The sequence below is a fragment of the Anopheles arabiensis genome, chromosome 2 (assembly GCF_016920715.1).
Source record: "Anopheles arabiensis isolate DONGOLA chromosome 2, AaraD3, whole genome shotgun sequence".
Classification (NCBI taxonomy): domain Eukaryota; kingdom Metazoa; phylum Arthropoda; class Insecta; order Diptera; family Culicidae; genus Anopheles; species Anopheles arabiensis.
In genome coordinates this window covers 91,335,742-91,353,031 of record NC_053517.1, presented here as the reverse complement: position 1 = coordinate 91,353,031, position 17,290 = coordinate 91,335,742, and the positions used below count along the sequence as shown (strand labels likewise).

Here is a 17,290-nt window from a genome sequence, read left to right as displayed (position 1 = left end):
CTGTTTTTGGTTTTTGGAGATCGCGCCCAGCTGTGAGTGCGTAAATCAGTGCCCGCCGTCTGATCGAACACAGACGGGCTCGCTAATCTATTTTGCTGCCCCTAGCTGATGCAAACGAACCTGGAGCAGAAAGTAGTAGCAACATCGGCCAGTTGAAGTACCACTGGCCTTCGGGTCAGCCGTGTTATGAGTGTGCCGTTAAAGGCGGCGAGCGAGAAAACCCCTGCACAGCGGAAGTGAGCTGCCAAATCAAAAATTAACTACGACATGACGAGCAAACACACACATCTGGCGACCATTGGGAAGGTGCCAGCTTACCAGTGGAGGACACGACAGAGCGTTGAGCACGAAAAACATGCATTGACGAACTCCCCACACATATCTTGTGGTCGCGTTTAAATTTGAATACAAAACAAATTATAAACGAATTATGTGCCCTCACGCATACAACTGTGAGTGTGAGTGTTGTTGGTCCAGAGCGACAAGTTTGGTGTGTATGTTTTTACTCCCTGTATTATTGTTGTTGTTGTTGTGGTTGGTCTCTGCCCTCTGGCACTGGTAACCGCTTTCGCCCGCCTAGTCGGAGAGTGAACTTTTATTTATGATCTCGCAGGTCGGCATCAAACCAGCCCGCTGGATCTGGATGTTGGTGGACGGCGTGGATGCCCCGAGAAGAGAGATTGCCATTTATTGCAGACCCGAAGTTTTTGGAACACCGGAAGCTGGGCCGTGTAGATCGAACCCGCCCGATAGGCCCCTTTTGAGAACGGATCCGCTCAAGCGTACGCAAATTGGCAATCTCGCGCATGGTATCTGCAGCCTTGCTAGATTTATGACTTGCTTTCGTAATGAGAATTTGTCCATTTTAGCTGTCCGGGGTTGTTTTGCATTTGTTTCAATCGCTGGCGCAGGCAATTGAGTAACACCGGATGCGGCAGCTCCTTTTGCGGTGACAGGTTCCATTAAAGCCGTTTTTTATTTGCAATTGAAAACAAATTACTTAGCTGAGACAGTAGCTCATAAAGCTACATACTTGATGTATTAATCCCTGGGAATGGCTTAGTCATTTTTTGATGGATTACTAAACTAGTCAACAAGAGTTTTGGCATCTCGATCGGAAGGGATGACGTGTCTTTAGGTACTCTTCATAATACTTCATCTAATTGTTTTATGTTCCGAAATGCTACGTTCTAGATTTGGTCAAATATATATGCAGACTAGACTGTAGATGTGATATCTGACACAAGTTTAACATAAAAGAGTAGCGTAAACATTTTATTTTTCTATTTGAGTAACCTTAACATGGATAAAGTAATGAAAAAATTAGTAACTATTATAATTTTCTCCGTATAGATTCATTACTTCATGTTTACTAAAGTCTTTTATTGATTCAAATTTGAAATCAAACAGCAAATTTCTTCTGCATCTTCAACAAAACATTTATTTAGCAAACTTATACCCTGATCACTTATCACTTTGGTACTGTGGTACCGTCCGTCCAATCTCCACCAGTTTAGAAGTGCTGATCCAGCTTACTGTAGCTGTAGCCCGAACCATGTCCATATCCTCCATTGTACCCACCGTGATGTCCGTACACCTGCGGGTGATAGGCATGGCCCACGCGCTTCACGTGAGCCTGGAATCCGTGGTGCTTGTCGGACGTGTACTCAACCACACGCTCCGTACCGTCAGCTTCGTGCAGCGTGTACGCTCCCTTGACGACATCACCGTCCCGATGTTCCCACTGGCTCTTGTGATCGCCGGTGTGCGGGTCCTTTACGCCATACTCAAACTTGTAGCTCGGATGCGAATAGTAGTCATGATGGCCATGATGCTGCTCCGCACCATATCCGAATCCAGCTTCACCCCAGTACTGGGCCGATGCAGCCACAGCCAGACAGGCAACGGTCAGTGCAATGATCTGCAAATACGAATCAAGATTATTTACTAATGCTTTTGCCGGTCTTTACTATACTGCTACAAACCTTGAACATTTTTGCTGGTTGTAAAGTTTGGTTGGTTTGCCGTTTGCTGCTAGTTGTAAGAACGTTAAGCCGCCGAATGATGGTTACTGGTCGGTTTCGGACCGTATTTATATGGCCCTTAGCTTGCCCACCGAGGACGATTGACAGCTGAGTTCTTTACGAAATGCGAAAGTTTTCCAAAGCCCGGTGAAGCAAAACAGCAGTGGCAAGGTTTTTTTTTTTTTTGAAGAACCATTACACGGTTTCACTAATTTGTGGCACAGCTTTGTGACAGAACGGTTTGCGGTTAGGATCATGCGACGGTCAAAATTTGAGCGCGTGCCAAACCAAACTCGGCATGGCTGGAACCGTAAGTTAAAGCACGCAACCATTCCGTGAGCTTAGCGTGAGTGAGTTAGCATCACAAGGCTTTGTGTTAATCGATTTTCACCCTTTATTTGTTAATTTGATCAAAAATCAAAGTTAAAGTTGTTTAAAAAAACTGTATCACGAACAAAATGTCTACAACTGTAGCCTTCAGAAGCATTTCCAAAGCCTGTGCTTTAAAATTGTTACGCAATGATAACAGCATAACGAGGAAGTTTTGCAGCTCTAATTTGCAAGCGTTCAATGTCAGCTCCGGTAGCTGAAAGACAACTACATCGTGTTATATTTTCGCAACAAACAAATGCCACCATCGCCAGCAATATGTGCTGATTCTGTAACCTAAAGAGGACGAGCGTTACAAGTTTCACAAAGAACCTACAATGGAGAAAACGGAGTCAAGACAGTTGTTATCAAGACAGGAAGAAGTGCACACGTAATTCAAGAAGCATAAAGTTAGTGTAAAATATGTAGATTCATGGCTCAATGTTTGAATGAAAGTTATTAGATAAAATTCTTAATATAACAGATCATACTGCAGTGGTATTGTTGAGGATCTTCATCACTTTTTCTTATGAGTTTTCATGTAAGTAATTCGAGTTACGTCGCAGGTTGTTACCGTGCCGATGACCTATTCATGCTGGTCCAAGGTGGTCTATTCGTTACAAACGCAAACTCTGAGCCTAAGAGATTATCTAGTAGACGCATAGAGAATTTTGTATGATTAAGTATTGTAGATTGAGTATTGTACAAACACAACAGGATACGTGTCAATTTCGTTCTGCAAATCTTTTAATATGCATGGGATACCATGAAAAAGTTTTTGAAAGCTTTAGTGAAGTTCTGCAAGATACTCCTTCATGATGTTTTGATAACCAAAATAAATATATTAATAAAACTGAAAAAGCAGTAATAACTATGCATTTAAAAGCCTAAACTAACTATCTTTGGTATGTTCCAAGTATCATTATGCGGCGTCAAGTATCCAAATATCATTATCTATTTCAAATCAACGAACGAAGTGAAAATATTCTTGTAATGTAATTAACAAGACTCGAATTGCTCTCAGTAACAGCATGTGATCACACTATTGCCTAACTTAATGCCTGCTTAAACTTACGTTTTCCATTTCCCGGCATTCCATTTCCTATTGTGCCCACATTATCTCCAAAGCCAAAGTTTTTATTTTGCAACATAAAAACTTACACCCCACCCAAATACTTTCCCTCTTTGTGGGGCTAATTTATCAAAACCATCCTTAAGCGCTAGCGCTAACGATGCTTTCCACACCGTGCGCAAACGATTAATGCTATCTGTGATGATTGCGCAAAGAAGAAGAAAAAGAAAACACTTCAAAACGCAAAGCACAACAATGCTAAATAATTCGATGCTCCTCACGAGCGCTCAATCAGTCTCAGCCCAGACTCCCCGGGTCTCGTTGGGAAAAGCGAACAAAATCGATATTGGAAAATTACCTCTCATTAGACGTATTTTTTCTTTCCTTTTATTTTTTGCTAGCTTTGTTTTTCGCCCGGATTTGGAATCGTCTTCCATCATCCAGGCGATTGGGCGGCATCATGCCATTTAAATGCAGCTAATTGCAAGATCATCTTCCCAGTCGGAACGGTTTTCCAATCCTTTTATTTTCCTTTTTTCTTCTCTTCGGCCATGGCACATTCCGCAAATTCATAGCAACATGGAATGCGATCTTGCAAATGGCAAAGGTAACAAAGGCAGCACACTGGCTATCATTCTCACGAAACAAAGCATAAGTGTGATGATTTTTTTCAAAGGGCAATAAAGGTCGTGGAGAAAAAAACAACAAAGAAAATTGCAAAAATCGATAAACACCTTGATTCGCAGTAGTCACAAAAAGTTAAAAAAAAACGATAATACTCAACGTAAAGCGGTGTTTTAAAAGATGAATTGCTTCCACTTTGCAAACCGAACTGTAAACGGAGTCTGCAGTAGAAGTCTGACAAACAAAACAATGCAAAAACACTGCAAAACTCGTACGTACAAACCAGCTCGCTACGATTATCCATCCGCCTGACATTTGGCGAGACCCAATTAATCACCGCAATCCTTCCAATCCACCACTGTTTTCCCATACCTACACCACCCCAGGCCAAACAACAGTGGGAAAAGAAACTGCACCGAAAGTGAGTGTAAAATGGGATTTTACAAGGCTGGAAAGGGAATTTGCCATCAACAAAAACACCCCATTGGCATTGGGCTTTTGTTTTGGGGTCCTCATTTCGGCCCGGAACGTTCTTTTTTCCTACAAACAATTCGGGGGAAAAAGACAATACAAATAAAGCGTACGGGAGAAGGAAGCCAACTAACAAACCACCAACCACCCACTGCTTTTAAAAAGCTCCCACCCACCCCCAGCCCGGTCGGCCATAAAGGCATCTTACAGTGTGGCGGACATTATCTTCCACCCCAAAACACTTTCGTTCATAATCGAGCGAAATTATATAATTGTAGCGTGCAAGTGAATGCGAACGAAGTAGAAGAAAAAACAAACACTCACACACACACAAAGACACAGAAAAATGCCGGCAAACTTCCCTCAAAAATACCAAACACAGCTTCCATAAACGAATTATGAGCACACCCGCACACCGCCCTTACGAGTCAGCCACAACCACACGTGCGTTTAAATACTCTTCGCATTGTTCCGAAAGTGTTTAATGGTAGGTTTTCTGTTTTGTTCGGCTGGCGCGGTGGAAAAGCCGCACTTGGAGGAAGTGAGTAACCAGCAATCATCTCACGCGTGCCTTTCTTACGTGATATGCTCCACATAAGTTCCTAAGCTATCGGCCGTCAACTCCGCTCAATCGACTCTCGATCAATCGACAGCCTTTTTGGGGATCTCGATTAGCATCGCGATCGTTATCGTTTTGGGCTGCTCCAAGCCCGAGCGCGATCGGAAGTGGGTGATAAAGTGGGCCCGATAAGCCTTTTCTTTGATAACAACATGACTATTTAGCTATCGTTGGAAAACTTTAAAGCCACCGGAGTACATTAGCACGGGAGATGGGGACGACCACCGGCGAAGACGTCGTCGACCCAACACAAGCACCCCCAGCAGTGTACCGGGCAAATAATGATAATGGGTGGGCTAATAATGTTGAGTTGAATTGATCGTAAACATTTGATAAAGCGCGATAATTTCCAATGCCTGAAAAGGCGGGCGGGTAAATGGGGAAGTGAATGTAAAACAGTGCGCCCTTTGCGATGATGGAGTGCATTAGGGCATCAAAGCGAAGGAGTATTCCCGAGAAAGGACCCATTAGTCTCTGTGTAAGTGTGTGCGATTAGTGGGCTTCACCATGTAAATTTACAATGGAATTAAATGCTATTTGGCTGTGTTTCGTATTGGTTTTGAGCTGCTTTGCCGATGTGATTCCAATGAAAGCTTACATAAATTGTGTTTATCTGCTCTTTTATCTTGCTTTCAGGTATTGTAAAAATGTTAATAATTCCCTTTCAAAGTAGCCACCGAACCACAAACAAGCACTGCTTATTTCAACCTTCAGTAAAGCACGCTTCATGCGTATGACGACCTTAAAGGTTACCGCATAAACAATTACACCGAAACGGCCAGATAACACAATGCTGCGAAATGGCTTTCCATAGGAATCCCACTCTACTGTGTTCTTCCCTCTTCTCTTTCACCTACCCGCAACTCATTCGTAGGATGGGAAATTAAATCATTGGATAATGAGATAATGAAATGTACTTCGCTATGCGCGCTCGACGGGCGCGTACCGCTCGCCCCAGCTCAAGCCTTGTACACACGTTTGACCGATTTTAATTTAACAAAAAGCACACTCTATCAGCCAGTGTGTGTGTGTATGTGCAGCAATGTGCAACAACCTTGGTGGCCTACATTCGTGCCGAATTCGAATCAACCCCGCGCGAGCAATCAACCGCGCGCAACCAGGGTTCTGATTGGTGGCGTTTTAATTAGGTTTCGCCACGACGTATCGGCTCGGTTCCGTTGGGCCAGCCCCGAGATGCTGGAGCGGCAAGGTGCAGTTTGCTCATGCTATGATGGGGATGTGAAATTCACCTTCGACGGTAAGAAGAACCCTCCCTTAAGCGGTGCGACCCGAGGCCAATTAATGTCTGGATCAATTAAGCTTTGCGTTCGGAGTTGGTGTGGCCTTAGTATGTCGTTAGCATCACTTGGAAGGTCGGGTTGTGTATGTTGCACAGGATTTTTAAAATCAATCAACTAATGAAATAGCTGTTTAATATTTATAGTAAGCTCCAATTGTGTATTTACCATAAAAGATTACCTTTAATTCATTCAAGATCGATTTTTCAATAAAAATCCTTTTCTCTTCTTTTTATGCACCTGTAAATCGCATATTTAAATTGTTCATATTGACTCTCTTCGTTTAAATATCAATTCATTTGCTCGTTTTTACTGACTTCTCCATAACTCACTTTTCGGGTTGAACAGAATAATTATACCTTTCGACGTTATCGTTAATAGTATTCGTAATTTATTTGTTTTATTTCATACATTGACGTTAAATCCTTCAACGAAAGGTAATGATATTCAATTATTCCTTCCTAAGAGTTAACACTGCTCTGATATATTATTTTAAAAACTTTTTGTTTAGAACAATAATAACTTTATAATAACTAAAAACTATATTTCCAAATTTTCGATAATTTTCTTTCAACTTCCATATTATGCCATCCCTACAGCAGTGAGGATCACTTAGAAAGAAACTTCTTTTTATAAAACACAAACTTTTATTGAAAATCGTAAAAAAATCATTTGAAGAGAATTTCAAAGAAAATTCGAGGATTTTTTTATTTCTCAAAATACCTATAAAGAACTAAGCAAAACCTTAAGTTAGCTTATTTTTTTACGTCTATGTAATCTATTTTCTATGTACAATTCTTCAAACTTCATTTAAAATGCTAGCAACCCTCCAGAAATAGTAACACCAATAAATCAACCCACCCCCAAAAAGGTGCTGAACGTTTAGCGAAATGAATAACAATTAATAACCAGAAAAATCCAAATCACACACTCTAATAGGCGGTTCGATCAAACAACTGCTCCGTCGTTTGGACCAGGTACCAGCAACAACAAAAATTGAATCAATCAAAACATTAAAGAACGAAACACTCCTCAGGCGTAGAAAGAAAACAGTCTCCCCTACCAAACAAGCCCTCCGGTGACAGACGAACGATCGAAATCGATCACCGGGAAGGGTGTTACCCGACGAATTAACTGTACGAGAAGCGAAAGCAATCCCCCAAAACCCAACCCACCTTAAAGCTGATCCATCCAACTACAGAGACACTGTGAAAAAAGGCCGCCGGTCTGGGTGGAAAGGTGTGAACACTCATTAAAACAGCCCTTTGCTTGCGGGAGTCGCGGGATGATCTCACTTTCGCTGCACGATGCTCTGGTTTTTTTTTCTCTTCCTAACGCAACCGGCAGCATTTTCCCGCCATCGAATGGTCTTTCGAACTCCGCGGCAAGGGCCGGACGATCGAGTTTCTCACCATCGATCGTGCACATCATGTTGGTAGTTGTTTTTTGTTCGGAAGCTTTTCCAGCTTTCAAACACCTTTCTGGGTGGTTTTATTACTGCCTTCCTGTCCTAAACCCGACCATTAATCGCGATTAGTTCACAGCTCACGTTAGTGACCTTTTGTGCCGTTTGTGTTGTTGTTGTTTTTTTTTGTGTGGTCTCCACCTCAAAACCACGGTGGGAAAACGCTAAAAAGCCGAATTGATTCGTTGTGTGATCGACCTGACACTGCCGATTATGCCAAGCTACTAGGAGCTCTATAAATAGCAAACGATCATCAGCTCTCAGGAAGGATGGTGTGTGCGCAAAAGAGTGTCCATTGCAGCGCAAGCCTACGCATATGCACAACACTCCACCAAGTGACGTCTTCACACCCTGCCGGATGTCGTTGACCCTTCTCGGGCGCAGCAAAAGGGACCATTTTGGGCATTGCAGAATTTGCAAACCGGAAATTCCACTTCCAACAACACCAAGACACGCAAGACGGTGTGCCCGTGACACAGGGCTACATGACAAACGCTACAAGCGTGTATGGATTAATTTGTACGGCAGTGCATTTTGAAGCGCGAAAAGGTTCTACCTTTATTAAGAACCACACTGCTCCCTATCGTGTCTTGCATCTTCGTATCGATGCTGTGGCCCTGGAATTGATGGCGCTGGGGCTTCGGGGCTTGACCAGCGTATCGATCGAAGTGTCGTAGGCGCTTCCCCGCCCCAGGTGGATGGCAACTGTTGCCATCTCGATGCGCAACGAGCATCGCAAACTTGGCTCCTCTCCCTTCGCAATGCAGCGAAGAGAAGTACTAAAGAAGGTGGAGAAGAATTTTCACCATAAAATCATACCTCCAACAACTCCAGCCGAAGTGCCGGAAAAGGGGAGAGCGAATACATTAACCAGAACCTGTTCCAGCCCTGACCAAACCGCTCGCGTGTGTGTGTGTGTGCGGATGATGCGTCATGCGAACTTCACATTGAAATGGAGGGCTCTTGGAGCTTCTTCTTTAAGCTCTGTCCAATTGACTCCCCGAAAAAAAAAACACTTGACTCCATGAAGCATCTTTGCGATGTGAGGTCCCAAAAGAAAACCAAAATCTGCACACCCATTCCCCAAACAACGCTCAACAAACGCTGTGGCCTTTTGAACTCATCCGCGTTCTCCAGGAGGCCCCCAGGGCGGTTTGCATTTGCCAACTCTGCGCGCCGCCTGTCATTTCGGCCTGCACCTTGCGGCCTACACGGCCGTGCCATTCGAGCGGTAGTAAATTATGACTCCACCGTGCTACTTGTGTGCGCGCAAACACCGCCTCGCTCTCCAGAACAGCATCAACAGCGACAACGACGACGTCGCGACACCTACGAAACGTGCCGTATGTGCCGGTTGCACACCTTCCGGTTTCGCTGCGTTCCCGGGAGCGAGACGTGCAGCAGCAGCAGCAGCGTATTTGCCACCCCATTCCCTGTCTTGAGAGCCATTGCCTTCGCTTAATTTTGCGCTACCCTTCAGAAACGAAGGCGGTAATTACGGTGGCGTTGCAGCGGCACAGCTACGCCTCTGTAGTGGCGCGCGAGCGCGCGCGTTGGTTTCGCCGCGTTTTGCCGTGTGTTTGCGTTGTGACATCCTGTTCCGTGCGCCCGGGCCGAACGAAACCCGGACAGCCCGGTATGAAAGGGTGGTTTTGTTTTTGCTGATTTGTTTTTTGCATACTTTTCTTCATTTTTTATGTGGCTGTATGTGACGCGCTACGTACGTACGGCAAGTACTTTGCTAAACAATTATCTCAAATAGGCCACTTGCGGAAGAAGGTTAGCGAGAATGGGGATGTTTGCTGTTGCTGCAGCCCAGGTTGTGTGTTCACTTTCCACCTGCCTCGTTTACGAAAAGCAGCTTGTGTTAAGTTAATTAAAGCTCAAACGCTTCTGAAAGTGTCTCCAGTTCTTTACAACGGCATGGAAGGAAAGGGAAGCGGGTGCACGATGCCCTCCGTGAAGCAGACGAAAAGACACGTTCATCAGACATTTCTGTGCTAAGAATCCATTCAATATGAGAAGCTGAACGAAGCAGCAAAACGTTGTTCATTGTTTCTGGTTAACAGCTGGTTTATGGTACAATATAAATGGGATAAAAGTAATGGCGTTTAAGATATGAAATGTTTTGATATGGCTCAGAATACTCAAATAAGAGAAGAACTACAAAAAACAAGTGCAGATACTTCGTGTTCAATCCACTTAGATGGGGGGACACTTTCCTCAGTCGATGTACTCAGACTTAGGGTGTGCTCGGACGTAGCAGACATGACTCAATCCAGTCCATATCGAGTAGTCTAATTGAACGAGTTCGAGATTGTATGTGCCATCACATCATTCGGCGGAAGAGTGCGTTTTGTGAGGTCCAGAAAGCGTAGCAGCGATCTTTATTCCGTTTAAATTCCAGGGCTCTTGTGAATCGTAGGATGCATCATTTTGTAATTTTGCCTCTGGTAGAAGAGTTGATACGTCTTGCTCTGGGTACCTATTTTAAGAATATAAAACTTTGTAAGGATCTCGTCCATGTTAAGTTGTTCTGTTTCATCCAACCGCATTGCATATTCATTCCGTTCATTCCATTAGGGATGAGAAACATAACCTTTGAGGGCAACCAGCCAATCCAGCCAGTCCACATGATGGTGACAAACGTTAGCACCCCGGTGCCACAAACTCCAGAAATGTTACTACTAAACAAGTCTCTCAATAACACCCCAGTCTAGTCCAAACTAGCCACACAAGTGTAGCTATTAAAAAACTGATATTTTAGAAAACTCCAGTCTGACCTTCCGGATACTAGGAGATATTCCCAGTGTTTTTGACAACATCAAACCTATTCGATCTTTAATCCTCGTTTTCGAATGAGATAAACAATAAGGGCTTTATGATACGAAAACACAATTATTTAAGAGCTTGTATTCATGTCACTTTAATGTGCAAAACCATCCCATTTGAAATGCCGTTAAAATTAAGCTTTAACTGATATTCCGACAGCAATCCACTAAATGAGCTTCAAGCTGCTTCTTTATTAGAGCGGTCAATATCAGGTAACAAGATTATATCGTGAAAAACTAATTTAGTTTATTTTTGTAACTGTCAAAATCACAATATTTACATGAACAGTTACCACACTCGACTTCCCCGGTATTTATAGGTCACTGGACCATGTTACTCAATGCTTGTAAGCGGCACTACTTCCCCCCTCAGTTAAAAGGATCAATATTTTGCTGCACTTCTTTTCGGTAACTTGAGCCTAAGCAGCCCGGTACGATGCTGGTCCGCTAACCCGGTTTTGTGTTGTTTTGCTTCTGTAAAACTGTAAAACAACAACAGCTACAACTTTACACACATACAGCGGGCTGCTAAGGGTGCCGCTTCTTTTCTGGTGGAAAACTTCCCCACCCATCACCCCACGTGCGTGGAAAATAAAACAATACACTAAAAAAAAGCTATCCCTCCCGCAACAGCCGCATGGAAGCAAAATATATTTTTTCCACTTTCGTCCATTACACAACTTCTCCGTGGCATCAGACAGCATCGGATCAGCCAAATAAATAAAGAAAAGCCACCCAACCGTCGGCCACCCTGTCGCGCCGCAACCGCTGCGAATTGTTACGCAGAAAAACGCACAGTGGGGGGAGGGGCGGATTTAATTAGAGCCGCAAACAAGCCGAAACAAGACGAGACAAACGTCTCGTCCCGTCCGTTGCTCGTTATGAGAGTTAAGTTCGCGGCAGGTTGCTCCATTCCACACAAAGCACAGGTGTTAATTTTATCCATAGATTCGTGAATAATTCACATCGAACAATTGGCGACACGTTGCGATGGCGAATAAAGTCGCACGGATTGATACACTAATCGTCGTGGTGTAAAAGGTGTAAATCGAAGGAAAGTGGCTTGCTAAGTGGATTTAGCGGTTAGATTTATGTCCGATGTGAGTTAACGAGTTTATTCCGCGCATAATAATAATTAGCTTTAGGCGGAGGGCGGATATTTTTGGCTAAATTCCCACAAAAAAAGCTCAACAACAGTCACTGTCAAAACATGCTACACATTCCCGGAAACGTTCAACGCTGATCGCAAAGCCATAACACAGACGAAATAGTGCAAATTCCACTTTTTTCACTAAAAGCAACATCATCTAATGTGGATGGAAAGCCAAAACACAAACAACAGACCGCTCATAATAACAAAAACAAGCTCACAAAGCAAAAGTAATTCAAGCATTCCATTCACGTTCCTTTCTTCTCTCTGATGCCATTGCATTTCATTTTATAGCAAGTTTTTATAGCCCAAAAATGCAAAAAAAGTATAACCAACACCCCATCCCGAAAGAAAGAAAATGCGTTTTTGCACCCCGATAAAATTACACCCGTCATCGTTCCGGCTGACGTGTTCTTTACCGCACAAAAGGAGGAGGATCTTTAATTTTTCATTACGTTTTTTTCTGTTCGCACATTGTACTCCAATACATTTCTTTCTTTTGAATAGTGAATTTTCTGTTTTTTTGGTTTTCATTTCATTTAAACTGTTTTTTTTTTGTTTTAATTGATTTTACCCACATAAATCTTGCCCCACGTGGATGCATCCGTCACGTCATACGGCGTTCTCTTTCTGGTTTTTGGTTAGCATCATAAACAAAAACTCCCCCTCAGAAACAAAATAATCGCTCAAAAATGTTTTGTTTTGTGTTTTCATTTTCCACCCCCCGGGGGGCTCTGCTCTGCCGTGTTGCTTGTTTTCCACCCGCAACCAGGTGTGAGAGGAATAAGTTGTTGTGTGAAATGGTGAAATAAACTAATAATTCGGAAAGTATTTATCGAAGAGAAGAGAAGATAGCAAAGCACCAAACCAAGACACAAAAGAAAGAAGAAATCAATGTAAACACATAAAAGAGAAGGTAAAAAAGGAGCTGGCAAAAAGGGCAAAACGGATGGAAAAACTGCTCCAAAGTCATTATCCTCTAATGAGCGCCGAGGGATGGTGCGCGCAAAAACTTGCGCAACACACACACACACGCTGCCCCTGCCAATCAATCGCTGCCCCAAAAAAGGGAACGCAGCTTAGCATAGCCAAGCTGCATGTGTGTGCGCCCCAAACAATGGCTTACGGGCTGTGTTGTATGTGCGCCCTTTTTTGTGTGCTGTTGTTGTTGTTGTGCCAAATTCTGCGCTTGATTAAACGAAAGTGAAAATTCGATCGATTGTGTGTGATCTCGGGCAGCAACAAAAAAAAACATTCGCTTCACGATATCGCTCTGATGTTACGAAGAATTGCATGGTTGCCCTACATTGTGACAGAAAGGGAAAAAATAGGATTTGAAGTTTTGCAATCACTCCACATCAATTACATAAATATCGAACTATGTGAGTGGTTTCTTTTTTTCGGAAAAAATAATCAACAATTATGACAGTCGTGTTTGATCGATTAGGTACACTCTTTCCCATCAGCTACGACACCCATATTTGTGATATCAGGTGACGTAATTGTGATATCAATTGAACTGCGTAATATCACACGCACCTTCGTTTCATTTTTTTAGCAATTTCAATGCTCACAAACTCTGCTTTCATTTGTAAATACATTCAGTCTGGAGCTATTACAATACCTTGTTTACCTATATATTCATTGTTTTCGTGATAAGGTTTAACGCTCTTCCCTAATCACATTATCTCCTGCTCCCGGTAAGGCAAAACTACTTCCAATTTAAAACACAGCTCCCGATAGTTATTCAATTATTTTAACTAAAAACCCCATTAAACAAATGAACTCAATTGAATCATTTTCCCACCTGCTGAACTGGGAAAACTTTCAACCAAACCTCTTCCCCTCTAGCTTGCTGTTCCTTTGCTTCCTCTTGAAAGTACACACACAGAAACGGCCCGTTTACCAGGTAAACGGTTCCTCAACAGCTGCTCAAGACGAGAGGGAGGAGGGGAAGGGGTCAAGCACAACACCCCCAAACCGCAACCATCATTACATAAATCGGTTGCTACGGGCCCTAGACCGTTTAACTGGCCACTCGTTCCAGTTGGAAAAGGGTCGGCTAAGCTCGAACAGCACAACAACAAAAAAACGGATTCCCTTTGAATCGGATCCATTCAGAGTTGGAGGCGACTCTTGAACTAGATCTCGTCACTTAAGCTGTGAGAGGCTTCTTTCTCTTTCTCGGTTCGTTACACGCCATTCCTTTCCCTTCTTTAGCACTGTTCAATACAGCCCGCTGATCAGATGACGATGATCGTAGCAGATTACTTCCGGACGTAATTATTTGCTAACCGTTTTGCGCTGTACCCTTCCCTCGAGTCCGAGGTACATCGAGCCCGATTTGTCGGTCTGTCTGAGCGATTGGGTTGAAGTAGAAACGAATTCAAAAAAAAATAGAAGTAGCTGCAGCAGCAGCAGCAAACCTGATCGTGATCAGGGCTTTGCGCGTCTCATCAACTACTGTGTTGATGCTGCCAGCAGCAAACGAGCAAACTGTGTAATGCTCGACTTCCTTGCCAAACCCTTGCTGTGGCTGGTTTTTGCTGCCTGCAAGTTCCATAACAAGCGATAGGCTTAGATCACCTGTCCACTTGCGACGGGGCGCGATCGTCCAGTAATGTCCAGCAGCCGATACGTTACCGATCGCTGAATCTTACTCGCTGGGGCCGCTGTGGCCTTTTCGGTTGTGCCCAATACGGCACAGCAGGCGGATCAGTTTCGCGCGTGGCAACACAACGGCAAACGCGGTGGTATCTAAGCTTAGCTAAGTTGTCCGAATTGACTTCCCTTTTCTGATGGGGAGCCTAGTGAGCCTAACGATCGAGCACGGAAAGGAATGGAGACGCATCCTCTCCGAGCAAACCAAACACACATGAGCACTCAAAAGTCGTGCAGTCGGCAAGGTCAAACATAGAGCACAGAGCGACAGGCACCCTGAAATGTGGTTCCATTTGCCCATCGTCACCCTCTGCCACCGCTCTGTCTACGGGTGACAGATTTTCTCAGCAATAGCAAGCGACTACACGATCCCTAGCGATCTGGCAAGGCAATAGGTACCATTTATGGTACTTTGACCATTTGGAGCTCCTCCAAACAAACAAACAAACAGCCCCATGCTATGGGTGCGCGCAGGGTCGTCACCTGAGGCAGACATTGTGCACTCTATTCTGTTCCGCATTGGAAAACGACGGTCGCACTGAAGGTCCCGGCACGGATATTGTACACCGAAATTAATTTAAATTTTCAACCACACTCCACCTTTACTGAATTGGTTTCCCTGTGGACAGTTCAATTTATAGCGTGTGTGATACATTCCTTAGCGCAAGTAATGCACTCTTTGCGGCTCTATTTCACACCTCACACAAGTTTACGAGTCTCCACTAAACGATAATTGTCTTACCAAACATTCCCAACCGTACCGAACGGTATTCTAATATGGATGACGGGGGGGGGGGCAATGTGCTTCGAGAATGGAGCTCCAACACTGAGCCAATCAAACACGCAACTTCTAACTGTTCGCCAGACACTAGCGACAGTCACCCTTCGGGGAGGACAGAAACTTGTTCATTACGTTCACTGAACTGCCCTTTTCTGGACGGGGTTGCCGATCATGATCTGACGCCATCGCCGGTGCCTCAAGTCCACCAGCAGGCTCAGACTTAGGCCCAGACGCGCCATAATTAATTCATAAACAAGTGAAGGTGCTATGCACACCTCTAGTCGCGGTGATGGCTGGGCACGTGAGAAGGATATTGTCCTATCGGTTGGACTGACGAATCAAACACCGAACAAGTGGGTGCAAATTGCACCAAAGCAGAGACCTGCTGGAACTGGTATTGGCAAACTGGACGTACCTCACGATTTCACTAATGATGCGCGGTCAGGTTGCCTAATAAAACTTTGGTTCATTCTGATGGTGTTCGGGATTGAGATGAAGCACGGGTGGTGGCACTCCCGTCGGTGCTGTCTGCGGGTTGGGCTATCTTTCGAGGTCATCTGAAGGTCAACAGCGCTCCCAAAGGCACGACGATGCTTCGGCATGAATTCGCACAATTGCACAAGTGCCGCTTGAGATCGAGATGCGGGGTTTTTGTTTTGGACTTGTTAGGCGCCAAGTAACTCTGACATCTTGAGTTCTCAATTTAAGGTGTTTTTTTTATTTAAAAGGTTATAAGTGTTATACGATCAAATATATAAACAAGTCCTTGGAGCATCATTAGAGAGACGATTGCCGAATTAGACCTGCTATTATCCCTGCTATGGACCAACAATATCCCCTATGTCTTTGAGTTGACTTGAGCAACTCCACAAGAACCTCATACTAAAATGTGTTCCCTCGAACTTGTTTGCCGTAAAAACGCATAATCATGCATGTTTCATATTTGACCTACACAAACTTCCACCCAACAACACCAACCTTCGGCTTTGCTTCCCTCCTCCATCGAACATCCTTCTGCTCCCCCAATCAAAGGTCACCCGTGGAGTCACCCGAAAACCCGGCCTTTTGGTTTGCCTTTTGCTCTGCCGCCTTTGTTGACATCACTCTAGCACCAACCTTCAGCATCTCCGCGTGTACCGTGTAGCTTTGTACCAAAATCAACTAATCAAACAGTACCCCGACAAACAGTACAGTGTTTGCCAATACCCATGACGGTTAGAGAGCCATCCACTTTTATACCCGTTTAGCAGTGCCTTCATTTTAGTCTTTACCCCGAGTTCTATCGCGTGGCACGATGATAGATTTCGAAAGCAAACTGGCCTCAAAAAAATAAACAATCCACTGGTGCCCGGACTGTGCGAAAACTAGCATCGCAATGGTAAATGGGAGCAAAACATACATCCCCAAGCTCACTGGCAGCAAAGTAAAAGCCGAACGAAAACGGCACTCGCTTGTCGCATACCTCGGTTGCCATTTTACGGTGCGTGTCCACCGAACGAGAAGCTTGATAAGTAACATTAGCACATACGAATCACCTATGGTGTCTTTTCAAATTCGCACCTATACGTCCGAGGAAGCGATGGGACAGGGGAGCAGCGGCAAATCTTCACCGAAACAAAGCAGCCCACAAACCGATATGCCGAGAGTGAGAAATAAGTGGCTATAGGGAGGAAAAATTAATATTCATGACTTGGCTGGTTGTTTATTTTCGGACACGGGCTCGGGATCAACTGTTCGAGAGAGCCGCGCCAACAGTTCAAGAAGATGGAAGAGCTGCCGTGGCCACCGAGATCGATTTTAAAAGCCTCCGAAAGACGCCGTGCGACAGCTTTGCCGAAGCTGTGCAGATCTAGCGGCCGGCATCATGGGTCTAGCGTGCGCGCAAACATTAAATATTTACCCAAACGGACATGGTTGTCAGGTGG

At 44.2% G+C, this 17,290-nt stretch overlaps 2 protein-coding genes across 4 annotated transcripts in view; one reads left to right on the top strand and one right to left on the bottom strand.

Moving 5' to 3' along the window:
* The window catches only part of LOC120908772 (mucin-17), an 89,009-nt gene that overhangs the window by 53,303 nt on the left and 18,416 nt on the right, over nt 1-17,290 (top strand). The gene's annotated exons all lie outside the window — the stretch shown is intronic.
* Nucleotides 1,351-2,060, bottom strand: LOC120908773 (cuticle protein 19-like). The gene is made up of 2 exons (XM_040320120.1): nt 1,986-2,060; nt 1,351-1,921 (listed from the first exon to the last, which is right to left on the bottom strand). Exons 1-2 carry the CDS (start codon nt 1,992-1,994, stop codon nt 1,514-1,516), a joined length of 417 nt encoding a protein of 138 aa, XP_040176054.1. The 5' UTR covers nt 1,995-2,060; the 3' UTR covers nt 1,351-1,513.